The sequence below is a fragment of the Pristis pectinata genome, chromosome 16 (assembly GCF_009764475.1).
Source record: "Pristis pectinata isolate sPriPec2 chromosome 16, sPriPec2.1.pri, whole genome shotgun sequence".
In the NCBI taxonomy this organism is placed as follows: Eukaryota; Metazoa; Chordata; class Chondrichthyes; order Rhinopristiformes; family Pristidae; genus Pristis; species Pristis pectinata.
Genome location: NC_067420.1, coordinates 33,856,777 through 33,869,577, shown reverse-complemented (window position 1 = coordinate 33,869,577; position 12,801 = coordinate 33,856,777). Strand labels below are relative to the sequence as shown.

Below are 12,801 nucleotides of genomic sequence, written 5' to 3'. Positions count from 1 at the left end.
AAGCAAAAGACAACGTTAACAGGTGTTTGTGTCTGGAGGGCTGGTAGTGGAGTTCTGCAGGTCAAGTGCTGGATTCTTGTTAGTTATGGTTAATATCAGTAACTTGGTTATTATTAGCTCTTAAATTAAAATTGGCATTAAAAACAAAATCTTGGAAATATTAGCAGGTCTAGCATTAAAAACGAAAACTTAATATTTCAAGTGCTTTAATGCTTCTTCCACAGAACTTACAGGACACGTGGAGCATTAAGCATTTTACGTTTTTCTTTTCAACTTCAAGAATCTGCGGTCTTTTGCATTTTAGATACGAAAATTGGTTTCCTGAAGAGGAAAGCCTACAGCAAAATATCAATCAACTTTTCAAGGTGAGCAGAAAAGTGACAAATGTATTTTGGTCCACAGAAATGTGAGGCAATTTATTTGGGGAGGACAAACAAGGCAAATAAGTGTAGGGTACTGAAGTGTTGAGGCAGAAGGGGATCTTTGTGATGTCCATAAATCCTTGCAGATAGGATAGATAAGGCGTGTAAGGTGACATATAGAATATCATATTTGCCAAGGTGTAAAATACGAGAACCACAAGGTCATCTAGAACGGTAGAAAATGCTAACTTGAGTACCCCATACAGTTCTAGTCATTACTTCAAGGATATGATAGCACTGGGGAGAATAGGAGATTTATGAGGATGTTATAAAATCAAGAGAAGTTTTAGTTATTGTGAAAGATTGGCTAGGCCGTGGTTATTTTCTTTGGAAAAGCAAATGCCTGGAGGTGTATAAAAGGTGAATAGGACCTTAGCAGAGGCCACTAGCTGTCTAGGAAGAGAGGTGGTAGTGGGGAAAGGAGGATAGATTTAAGGTAGTTGGTTGGAAGATTAGAAGGATGGGAATTGCAGAAATAGTGAAATTTATTGTCTGAAATCGTGATAGAATCAGAAGCCCTCAGCACATTTTAAGAACTACTTAGAAGAACAATTACTGTTTTATAAACATACATAGTCATGGTACTAGAACTAGGAAGCAGGACACGATTTGACAGTTCTTATCAGCTGACTTGGACAGCTTAGAGCAAAATAGGTTGCCTTGGTGATTCCATCCATCACTGCAAAATCCTAAAATTTCTTAGTCAACAAAATCTAGTCTCTATACTCCTCCACCAAATGTCCATTATTTATAAACAACAGGACCTTAATTAAGTTTCTGACCAATGATGACCAGCTCTTAAAACTTGGGCATTGCTTATATGGAATCATAGTCATACACTACAGAAATGGGCTCTTCAGCTCACCACGTCCATAATGACCATTTTGCTCATCTAAACTAATCTCATTTGCCTGCATTAGAACTGTAATCTTCAATGCCCTGCCTACTCAAGTGCCTGTCTAAATGCCTCTTAAACATAGTGATTGTATTTGATTCCACCACTCGTCTAGCAGCGAGTTCTAGATATCAACCACTTTCTGTGTAAAAAAAAACCTGTCCCCCTCTGATCACCTTTAAAACTCCTTCTCACCTTAAACCTATGCCCTCTTGTTTTTGATATCACCGCCAGGGGAAAAAAAAAGACCATCTACCCTATCTGTCTCTCTCATAATTTGATATACTTCTATCAGGTCACCCTTCAGTCTTCAATGGTCCAGAAAAAATAATCCAAGTTTGTTCAACCTCTCCTTGTAGCTAATGCTCTCTAATCCAGGCAGCATCCTAGAGAACCTCTTTCTGCACCCTCTCCAAAGCCTCCATACTTTTCCTGTAGTGTGGAGACCAAAACTGAACACAATACTCCAAATGCAGCTTAACTAGCAATCTGTAAAGTTGAAACATAATGTCCCAACTTTTATATTCTATGTCCTGATCCATGAAGGTAAGCATGCCATATGCCTTCTTCACCACCCTATCTGAGTCGCCACTTCCAAGGAACTATGGGCTTGAACCCTAAGGTCTCTCTGTTCATCAACATGCCTTAGTACCCTACCATTCAATGTATATGTCCTGCCCCTATTTGACTTCCCAAAGTGCATTACCTTGCATTTATTGGGATTAAATCCCATCTGGGGCTCCCCACCCACCTTTCCATCTGTTCTATATTCTGCTGTAGCCTTAAGACAACCTTCCTTACTATCCATAACACCATCAATTTTCATGTCATCCACAAACTTACTGAACATACCTCTGACATTCACCTCCCAAGTTGTTAATATACCTCACAAAGAACCAAAGTCCCAGCACCAATCTCTGCGGTCACAGACTTCCAATCAGAAAAGCACCCTTCCACCATTACCCTCTGCCTCCTATCACCAGGGCAATTTTGGATTCACTTAGTCAGCTTGCCTTGGATCCCATGTGCCTTAGCCTCTGGACCAGCCTACCATGCAGGATAGTGAGAAATGCCTTAATAACGTCCATTTATACCACATATACCTTCCTGCCTTCATCAACCTTCTTAGTTACCTCCTCACAAAAGACAGGATTTCCCCTGCACAAAGTCATGCTGACCATCTCTGATCAGTTCCTGCTTTTCCATTGTGCATAAATTGATTGTTTTTTTTAAATGTTAAGTTCTGCATTTGAAAGGAAAAAACTACCAGATTTTGATTTAATTAACTTTGAAACTATCATGTCATTCAATATTGATTTTCTTAACTGTACATTCATTCACCCTCTCTCCACTATCTCAACAGTTCACTCACACTATGAGAACAATACAATTTCTGAATATAAATATAATACAATACAATTTCTGAATATAAAGTATTTAATTCCTGACACCCTCATACAGAGATAAAGTTTTAATGTGGTTAGTTGTCTTACATATGTCTTTTTAAAAAATCTTCAGTGGTTAATTGCTTTGAACTAGCAACAGATATTAACCAAAAAGGGCCAGTTGGGTTTTGTCACATGAATATTTACAGAATAATCTCGGGTCCATTTCTAAGAACAGGTAACACTAGGATCAGAACTAGTAGTTCATACTTAAATTTATGTAGGTTTACATTCTACAGTGAAGACTACAAAAAGAGCATCCGCAGTTTAATAATGAGATTCAAGATGCACATTTATTCAAAGCAGCTTCATTTGTTTTTATAAACAAATAGCTTTTAGTTGAAATAATTAATTCTTGAATTGATTTAAAATTTTTTGTTCACCTATTAACTTTTTCCAAAGGATTTCCCAGTTGCAGAATGGCATTTCCAGATAAATAATGGCTTAAATGTTGTACAGTTTATTGTACACCCAAATTAAATATTATTTTTGTTATGGCGACATGTGAAATTTGGAAGTTACCTGCTCTATAGCCAAATGCTTTGTTAGGACCTGCTCATTTACAATTAATAATTTGGGTTGGAGAGAAGTAACTAAATTGTTCAAGTTACTTTTAAGGTAGGGTATCAGGGATTAGTGATGTAACAATCATTTCATATTTAGTTATTTTTAAAAACCTTGCATTATTTCAACCAAAATATGGATTTCATTCAGCACAACTTCCTCTACATATACACAAAACCACAACAATAGCGACTATATCGATTTCCATTAAACTAGGGAATAAAAATGGCATTCTCTGTTCGTGCATTACCATCATCATGATTTAAAACAGATCCTTGAACAAAATAAATTTAAAAGAAAATTGACAAAGTAAATCAAAATCCTTAACCCCACAAAAACAAGTTGATATCTTAACTACCACACATAATTATTTATTCACTAAAGTATGAACTTGGCTTATACACTTTTCACATTCTTGCAGCCCTTTTGTTGGATTATTGCAGCAGAAATAAATTTGTGAGGGACAATTCAAATTCTATGGTGAAATTTAATATGGGAAAAGGAAATTCTCACATTCAAACAAAATGTTATGGATTTTGCAAATTTATGCAAGATTACAAGTTTTAGCTACACAGCTATATTCGTCATTATTAAATGCATTGTTTTATCCATGAATATCTGAACTGAATATCATGAATACTGAAACTTAGTGCAAACCTCCCTGCATCTAACTCTGATATGATATTTTCACCATAACCAGGATTAGTAGGAACTGAAAATTTGAAAAGATCCTGTGATTTTCAAGCAAATTGTGTCAACAAAAATCTGCTCCCTGCATCACAATTTGATCTTCACCGTGCATTAACGCTAACAGAAATGCAGTAATTATTTTTACCTTAAAGTCTTTGACTCCTTCAATTGAGGGGGTCTGTGAAACAACCTTCTTAAATTTAGCTGCTGTAGAAGTTATTCTCCAATTTGTGTCTGTTTTACAAGTAAAGTTAACCAATAGATCCACAAGAGACCAAATCCAAGGGCAGACAGTTGCTAAACAAAGCTCAATATTTTTCTCAGTTTCTGCATTTCACATCCAATCTTCTCACTGGTGTGGAGCTAAATTTATAGGATTGGGAAATTGTTCAACTTCCATTGTACCCACTCCAGAACCAAGAACACTCCAACGTCAATGACTGAGCTGCAGTACACAGACAACTCGTGTATGTCCATGTTCAAGGTCATCATCGGCTTGATCACTGAGGCTCAGGAAAGAATGGGCTACACATGTAAAGGACCTCTGCCAATCTAGCCCTGCTCTACAACACTCTTATTGTAAGAGAGGTCCACCATGCTGAAAAGATAAACCACTTCCCTAACCTTGGGGGTACTTTTCAATGAAAGCACAAACAATAATTCACCATTACCATCAATGCACTAGCATAGCTTTTGACCATCTAAGTTAAAGCATGATCAAGACCTCATGCCCAGCCAAAAGCTCATGGTCTTCTGGGCAGCAATGATCTGACCTCCTGTATGCATTTCAGCCATTGACTAACTACAGCAAGCATCTCAAAGCTACCAATGTTGTGATTGCAAAATCTTCCCAATCTAATAGTGAGATAAATGAACCCATGTCCTCTTGCAGGCAACATCAAGGCTCTAAATTACACCCAGTCAACTCCAATTAGCAGACCATGTCATTTGCATGCCTGAAAGAGATGTATTATTCCAAGCCATATCACAATGCACTCTGTATTAACTCAATGTAACTGCACTGTGTAATGAATTGACCTGTACGATCGGTATGCAAGACAAGTTTTTAAACAGTACCTCGGTACGAGTAACAATAATAAACAAATACCAATACCAGGTGAATAGAGGAAAAAATTCAAAGATATTCTCAAAGGCTCCTTGAAGAAGCGCACCGTCCTAGTTGACTTGTAGGAATCCCTGGCCCACGAGTGTGTGTAATGCAGGAGGAATATGCAGGATGACATTGAGAACCTCGTCCATTAATCAGAAGCACAAAGAAGCTCAGCCTAAACAGTAGGAATGCATCACTTCTCAAATTGCCTGCCTGCCTACCCTGTCAAAATACTCCCTGTCCCACCTGTGGCAGAGTTTACAGATCCCACAATAGCCTTAGCAGCAATTTCAAAACCCACAGGAGTGGAATCATGTCATCCTTGGGCATGTCTAAGAAGAGAAAGCATCAACTGAAAAACCAAAGAATCATTTTACCCCCAGTCTCTACTTGAACCTTTCGTAAACTGAAACTAAAATCTTATCAACTTCTCTCATTGTCGTCCTCTTTTACACAACACAGCTCCACTGTCACTGGTCACACTCAACTACCTTTCCCAACTGGCCATTACTATATCAAAGTCTGACATCACTTTATTCAGCCACAGGAACTGATTTTGATCCTGTCATTACAGCACGTGCAAAAACACATTCTTTAAACAGAAATCACCGCAGAAGTAGCAAGACCAGCTTCACTTATTTTCTCTTTCCCACCTTCAGAACCGAAGAAACTACAACAGAAAATTTACTAATTAAGTTACAGAGAACTCACTTTTTTCTATTTATACTGCCTACCAACATAAACCAGCCACAAAGTTTAGACATATTACCATTCTACTCAAGTCCTAAACTCAACTGTAAAATTGTAAGTTTGTCTCTAATTTTTCAACTTAAATTTCTGCCTTCAAATTCCTCAACTTTTCAGTTTGTTTATATCAAATGCTTAAGCTCTGAAACCATGTTTAAAGATACACATACCAAATGAAAACTAGCATTAGTGTAACCATTCTAACAGAACTGTTAGAAATTAAACAGATTTCATGCATGGAACATTACAAACCTTGCTTTGGTAGGTTATTAATTCAGTCTAAACTGTGTACTGAAAGTGTAATAAATGTGAATCCAGGAGTTGTGTCCATAGTTTATTTGACAGCAATGTGAAATATTAACTGACAATACATTAACATTTTAAAAAAACAGAAATAACATTAAAAAAAACTTGCATACATTTTGACATTATGTATGAAGTTTTCAGATTGCTAACAATCCCTCAAATGCAATGATTAACTGCTCTCTGCCTAACAAAGGGAACATTTTGTTTGGTTTAAGAAAAGTTTGATCTCAAATGTTGCGAAATAATTTCTGGATACAAAATTGCAATGCAAAAAAATGTAAGTGCAAGAGTGTATACTGTGTTTGATATTTTGCATTTAAGAAACTAACATTTTCCTGTAAATGTTATCCCTTTCATTCTTTCTTTCTACTGAGGAAAATTTATCACATTTGGATACCTCTGTTGAAAAAAAGTTGGAAAAGTATATTGGTTTACTCTGTAGAAAATGATAACTCATAAGAATGCAAAATTCTAAATGTTAATCAATGGTTACACCATATGCTGAGAACATAAAACCTTAATTTAGTTCATTTAAAAAATGTTAAGACTAGAGATACACTGTCATTTGGAATTATTTTTGTTGCCTTCTCTCCATCCTTCATAATTTAGATTTTTCCTTTCCATTTATCCTAGCATGGTACAGGCAGTGACTTTAATCAAAGTGTATATTCAGAGATCTCACTTATTATCTATGCTACTCTGCATCATTTACAGGTAGCTTGGTTTATGTAGAGAGTTTGCTACTTTTTTTTGTGGAATGCATGGGGATGTTCCATACTGGAGGTGCCACTGGAGTGGTTCAGCAACGAGGGAATTCTGACCAAAGGGTTTCCTTACTAATACAAAAGAAATTCTTTTTAACTAAATGAAAAATGTTTTATTTTCTTAAAATGCAGAAATCTTTTCCTTCCCTTTACAGCAGCAACCTTTTAATGTTATCTGTGTTAATGAGATTTTCATACAAAATAATTCATAATTTTACATTGTTTCTAATAAATTTGTTGTAACATATTTAACCAACATTGTAATTCAAAATACTCCAAATCTAGCCCAATGTTCAGAACAGCTAAATTTAGACCACATTTCCCTGGTTGATGTCTTCCATTCCAATGGACATAGGAAGAAAATTTCATGAGTCTACCATCACACTTTAGAGACTGAAGGTATATGACACAGTAATTACAATTTATATCTTTTATAGTCATAAAGTTAATTCTTCAAGCAATTACACATTACCATCTTTTTGATCATATCCAAAGGCCTGTGCAGGAGGAGGGGGAGAAAAGCAAGGGCATGGACCTTCTGTAAAGTCATCCAAAAATATATCTAGTGTACATGTGTGTCCACATCATCACACATCAGGCTTAAAAAGGTTAGGATTGCACTAGTGTGCACCTCCAAAAGCCCTGGCTATAAGTGCTTTTGAAATCAGGAAATGATACAATTTCACAGGGTGATCATTTGTTAGTCATTTTCTCTGAAAGTGTTGAATTTGATTATGTATTGTTCATGGTCTTCAATTCTTTACTCTGTACAAAGTTGAGACATTCACCTCTTGACTTGAGGAGAATGCTAATAATATTTAAGGTTAAATGCCTACATATCCAGCTATTCTGATTTAAAGGAGGGAAAGAAGAATACCAGAAGTACAAGTCATTTTAACAACTGGTTTCATTACTGCATATGGGCTCTGATCAGTGTTTTACTCCATCTATAATCGGTAAAATATTTAATATATTAACAGATAATATACCATTCAAATGAGGGTTAACACACTTGCCTGAGTTGGAATGTTATGGATTCAAGATCCACTCCAGAGGTTTGAGTATAAAAGTCTACACCGGCACTCCTGTGCAGTACGAAGGAATGCTGCACTGGCAGAGGTGATGTCCTTTGGATGAACCATTAAACTGAGGCTCCACCAGTCATGCCATTGAAGGCAAAAGATCCAATAGTACCATATGACTATTTCAAAGAAGAGCCAGTGGGGATGGATTATTTCCAGTCTCCTGGTCTATATGTAATATGCATCTCTCTCAATTAGCATCATTAAATAAAAATTGTAGTCATTATCACAGCAGTTGTTATGACTATGTTAAAATATTAACACAAAATGCTTCACCAGCAATAATCCACTTTAGAGCACTGAGGCTGTAAAGGATGGTTTGTAAATGCAAGTGTACTTATACTTTATTATGTATTTCTTAATTATTTGTGGATGGATTATTATGAAGTAACTTTATGTGCCTTTTGATTCACATCTGGGGTAGGTGAAGGTGCCAATGAATATTTACATATTAACTTGAGTTAAACTTATTGTTTAAAATTACACAAAAACGACCTGGCCTTCTAAGAGTATTCTAACTTTACCAATTGTTCCAATCCATTTAAAATACCGAGCAAGTTTCCATTATAGTCAACCCCTAAAATCAATGTTTTAAATAGAAAGAACACTGGATATGCAAATGATTTGTGCAACTCACTTGAAATCAGGATTATTTTAACTGCAAAGTGCAACAACATTACTCGAGTTAACTGTTTTATAGTTAACTAGTGTAAATAACTAATGCTATAAACTTTGTAGTTCTATGACATAAGCCTTATGTAATTTGCAAACCAGAACTTTTAATTTATAAAATCATATCAGATCCTACTGCAATAAAATTCAAAACTAAACATTCATTCTTAACAATATAATGCTATACTCCACTTACTGAAAGTCCAATGCACAAGTTTTCCTACTTTGGCTTAATCACAACATTGCAAATTACACCTTGACATCATGGCACTGGTTGTAAAACTAAATAAGCAATTTTCCAAAAGTATTACCAAAATAATTTGGTTCTCACCTGGGGGAATTTGAATATTTTGAATGTTTGGCTGATGCTGTGGGGGCTGAGGGAGCCGGGGAGCTATAACTTGTGGTGTTATAGTTGTCCTTGGGCCAGTGCTCACTGCTGCTGTCCTTGTTAGAGTTTGGGCAACTGTATTAATGGTTCCTTTGCCCATTCCAGCTGACTGAGTGGAAATTCCACCAGGATTGGATGCCACATTCTGAAGCCCACTTTGTATAGTCTGACCTATTACCATAGTACTTGTATTTGACTGATTGTTTACACTGGACGCAGCACTACCAGTTGTTGATGTCAATATTCCCGAAGTGAGAGTCTGCTGTGGTGGCTGTATAATAGTTTTGGGCTGTAAATCGGATTTGATAACCTGTCCACCAGCAGTCAAAGAAACGTTGCTTGACAAACTAGAAGGTTGACTATTTAAAGTCAGAAGTGAAGTCTGATGGGGAGCCCCAGTAGCAGCAGGAGCCGGCAAGTTAGTTACACTAACCGTTGAGTTCAAAATAGTACTGCTACCGTTCGGTGTCGATGCAACTGACAGAGCTGGGCCACTGTGAGGTGGCGGTCTCACCAATGTCACCGTGGGTCCTGCTGCCTGTGAGGAAACGACAGTTGAAGGAACATTCTGCGTACTGACAAAAGACGTCTGGATAACAGTGTAAGCAGAACTAGAGGCCGGCATGGATGCCGCTGGCGACCCTGTATTAATCGTGTTTTTAACAACAGATCCAGGTCCATTATTGACCATCGTGACGGCTGGTAAGGTAGTTGCTGCCGCTGAATAAGTGAAAGTGGTGGCATTTCCTGCATTGTGAGAGTTTATCACCATTCCATTATTCCCATTAAGAGTTTGTACATTGGAGGTGACAGTTTTCACATGGTTGGACACTGGGGTTGCCACTGCACTTATTACTACGGATTTCCCTTGACCGATGTTGCCTGAAGCTGATGTTTCTGCTGATGATCCTGTCACTGTTGCCGCCGCTGTACTCTGCTCTTGTTCCACTCCTGGAGCCTGGGACCTTGCATTATTGATAACAGCACTTTGCTGTGCCCCACTCCCCGCCGTCGTGCAGGGCAAAACCCCGCCGCCGAATGCATTCTGAGAATTAATCTGTACGTTTTTCCCTTCGGAGCTCTCCTCCACTTTGATTTTGGCTGCGGTGGAAAGCTCTGCTCCTGCCAGTCCCATTTTGTTCTCTGCTGTTTGCAGCTCAACATTATTGCTCACCATCCCGGGTGTGTTTTCCACGTGATTATTCACCACCTGCGCCCTTATTCCGGCCTGTTCCGCCGCGTTGTGGCCCGTAGCCGCCAACTGGGACTCCAGGGACCCCACTAAGTCGCTCACCACTTTCTCGTCCACGTCTGAGAAGAACACATCGTCCAACAGATCTGAAGCCCCCGCCGCCATCTTAAGGCAGAACTCTTGTTTGACTCGGAGCGCGCATGCGCACCGAGTCGTGTTGTTGGGAGTTACGTCAGAACAGGGTGCGCGGCGGCCCTTCGCGATTGGTCCGCCCGCGGTTTAAAGCGCCGGCGAATGAAGGAGCGCGTTATTAGGCTGTGGAATGACTGTGCTGAGCGGGCTGGAGACGCGCTGGGGAGGAACAACACGAAAGGAAATGGTTTAATCCCGCACTTTCTTGTCTGGGAGATTCACGTTTCCGATTATCTCAACGGTTTCGACGAGAATCGCGTTAAATGCGACTGTTTTCTACGGATTTTCCGAATTTATCTTTGTACATTATTGTGTGCAAGATGGCTCCCTGGCTTCAGATGCTGAAGGGCGCCACACCTGGTGTATGTGTGTGTGTGGAAACATCAACTTGTCTCACATCCTGACAGCTCTATCTCAGCGGGCAAATTAAATCTACTCTTTGAGGTTTCTATTTCCTAACTCTTTTGGGGATGTGTACGTAACTGAAGTGAGAACTAGTTATCACCATAATTTTTTTAAAAAAAAAGTAAACCTGATTTTAATTTTTAGAGTTGTTGAATTGCTTTATTTCAGGATGTAATTTGGATTAAGTTTTCTCTAACAAATCCTTCTTTTGCAGAAGAACCCCAGGTTTCCTGGAAAGCCACACTAACGATTTGTGGAGTCTCTGATTTCCTGTGGAATCTGTGTAAATAAGTTAACTATTCCTTTTTTTGTTTAAAGTCTGGTACGGGTGATGTTGCATGGGGGTGGGTGGGAAAGAAAGCAGGTGTATTTGTTGGTGGGGAAAAATTGGACCCCACAGAGGAGGAAATTCTGTTCTCAAGCTTATTTGTACTAAACATTGAACTTTTGGGCACCTGACAATGTCCTGAAGTTTGTATGTCACTATAATCCATAAAAGATAAGTAATCTTGTTTTTTTTTCTCTCTAGCTGTCTGAAGGCCGTTAACCTTTCAAACAACTTCAATTGCATTGATCTTGGGGATAATCTAGATGTTCTTTATAATTTTGAGTTGAAACTAAGTTATCTTAATTGTTTTCAACTTTCCAGCTCATTAATGAAAGTGAAATTAATTATTTGACACTTGCCTTCTCTGATTTAATTTCAAAAGCTAATATTGTATGTTACCACTCTTAGTGATCATTTGCTTCAATACATATCTGAATTTTAATGTACTGCAAGCAACAAACCATTGGTTGTAACAAAGCATCACTTCACAATGTTGTGCATGGTAATGTGTGCTTTGATTAGTATGAATGCTAGTTTGATGAAATGTAGGAACTGATGTTATCCCTGTTGTGATCTTCTAAAACGGCAACAAGTTGCCCTTTCAATAAGATAATCCACATGATATGGCATATTATTGCTGGTGATCACTTGATAGTTGCTTCCTTAATGCAGAGCTCTGCTTTTGAACTGTGGGTTTGTATCTTTTTCAAAGTATCCCTATTGGATTCTTGTAAAGGCTTTCAGGAAAACTAGTTGAATTCAGTGATTTGATCATCCTGCTACTGTTGGCTTATGCTAGATATGCTGAAATTGCATGTTTACGTGCCATGTAAATTGAGTGGGAGGCCTGCTTGTATTATGCATATAATCTGTACAGACTTGTCAAGTAACCTTTCTGCTAGTCCTCTTGAATGGAGAAGGCTGAAGCTTCTGACAGGTGCAGTAACTTGCTGGCCAATTCCTGTACTTATCAGGAGCAGTAAACTAGTGTTTTATTCCTAGACAATTTCCTTTTTCAACACTTCAAATAAGCTGGATAATCCATTATTAGTAACAAGTGGTTTTTAGACTTTTCTCTAAACTATGCATTTTTATCAAATGTAAGAGGTTAATGATACTGAAGTATTTCTTTTAAGAAGGCTGAGACAATGTTTATGGTATATGAAGTAACACAGTGAACTTGGAATTTGACAAATCTATGCTATGCTTTTCATGGCATGTTAGTAAATAGTCTTCACTGTTTTACTTTTAAATACCAAATGACTTAAAACTTTAAATTCAAACATGGCTGTGGCAGAAGTCAAAACTGGGGGTGGAATTGGCCTTCTATTTGGGACATGCTGCAATGGGGTCTAAAACAATGTTGCCCATGGTCAATTGCTATTAAGACCTAGCCACACAACTCTACTGTGATAGGCCAGTGAGATGGGTGCCCATACCTAGCCTAGGTAAATGCAAGGATTGCAGGTGCTGAGCCTGGTCCTGCACAAACAACAATATTTTCTGTGGAAGTATATTTAACCAGCTTGTAGCAACTGGATTTGTATTCTGCAGTGGAGGTAATACTGATGTGCAGATTGTTTTGTGAGAAAGTC

The 12,801-nt window shown here is 38.0% G+C and overlaps 1 protein-coding gene and 1 long non-coding RNA gene across 2 annotated transcripts in view; one reads left to right on the top strand and one right to left on the bottom strand.

The window, feature by feature from the left end:
• taf4a (TAF4A RNA polymerase II, TATA box binding protein (TBP)-associated factor) overlaps positions 1-10,479 on the bottom strand; it is a 66,161-nt gene extending 55,682 nt beyond the window's left edge. Inside the window, exon 1 of the mRNA XM_052031224.1 lies at positions 9,030-10,479. Within this exon, the coding sequence (XP_051887184.1) occupies positions 9,030-10,446 (1,417 nt within the window). The 5' untranslated portion in view covers positions 10,447-10,479. The remainder of the gene's footprint in view (positions 1-9,029) is intronic.
• Positions 10,480-10,613: 134 nt separating this feature from the next.
• On the top strand, positions 10,614-12,426 carry LOC127579078 (uncharacterized). Its single transcript, XR_007957635.1, has 3 exons — positions 10,614-10,917; positions 11,093-11,161; positions 11,408-12,426. It is a non-coding gene; the product is annotated as an uncharacterized LOC127579078 (long non-coding RNA).
• Positions 12,427-12,801: the final 375 nt, after the last annotated feature.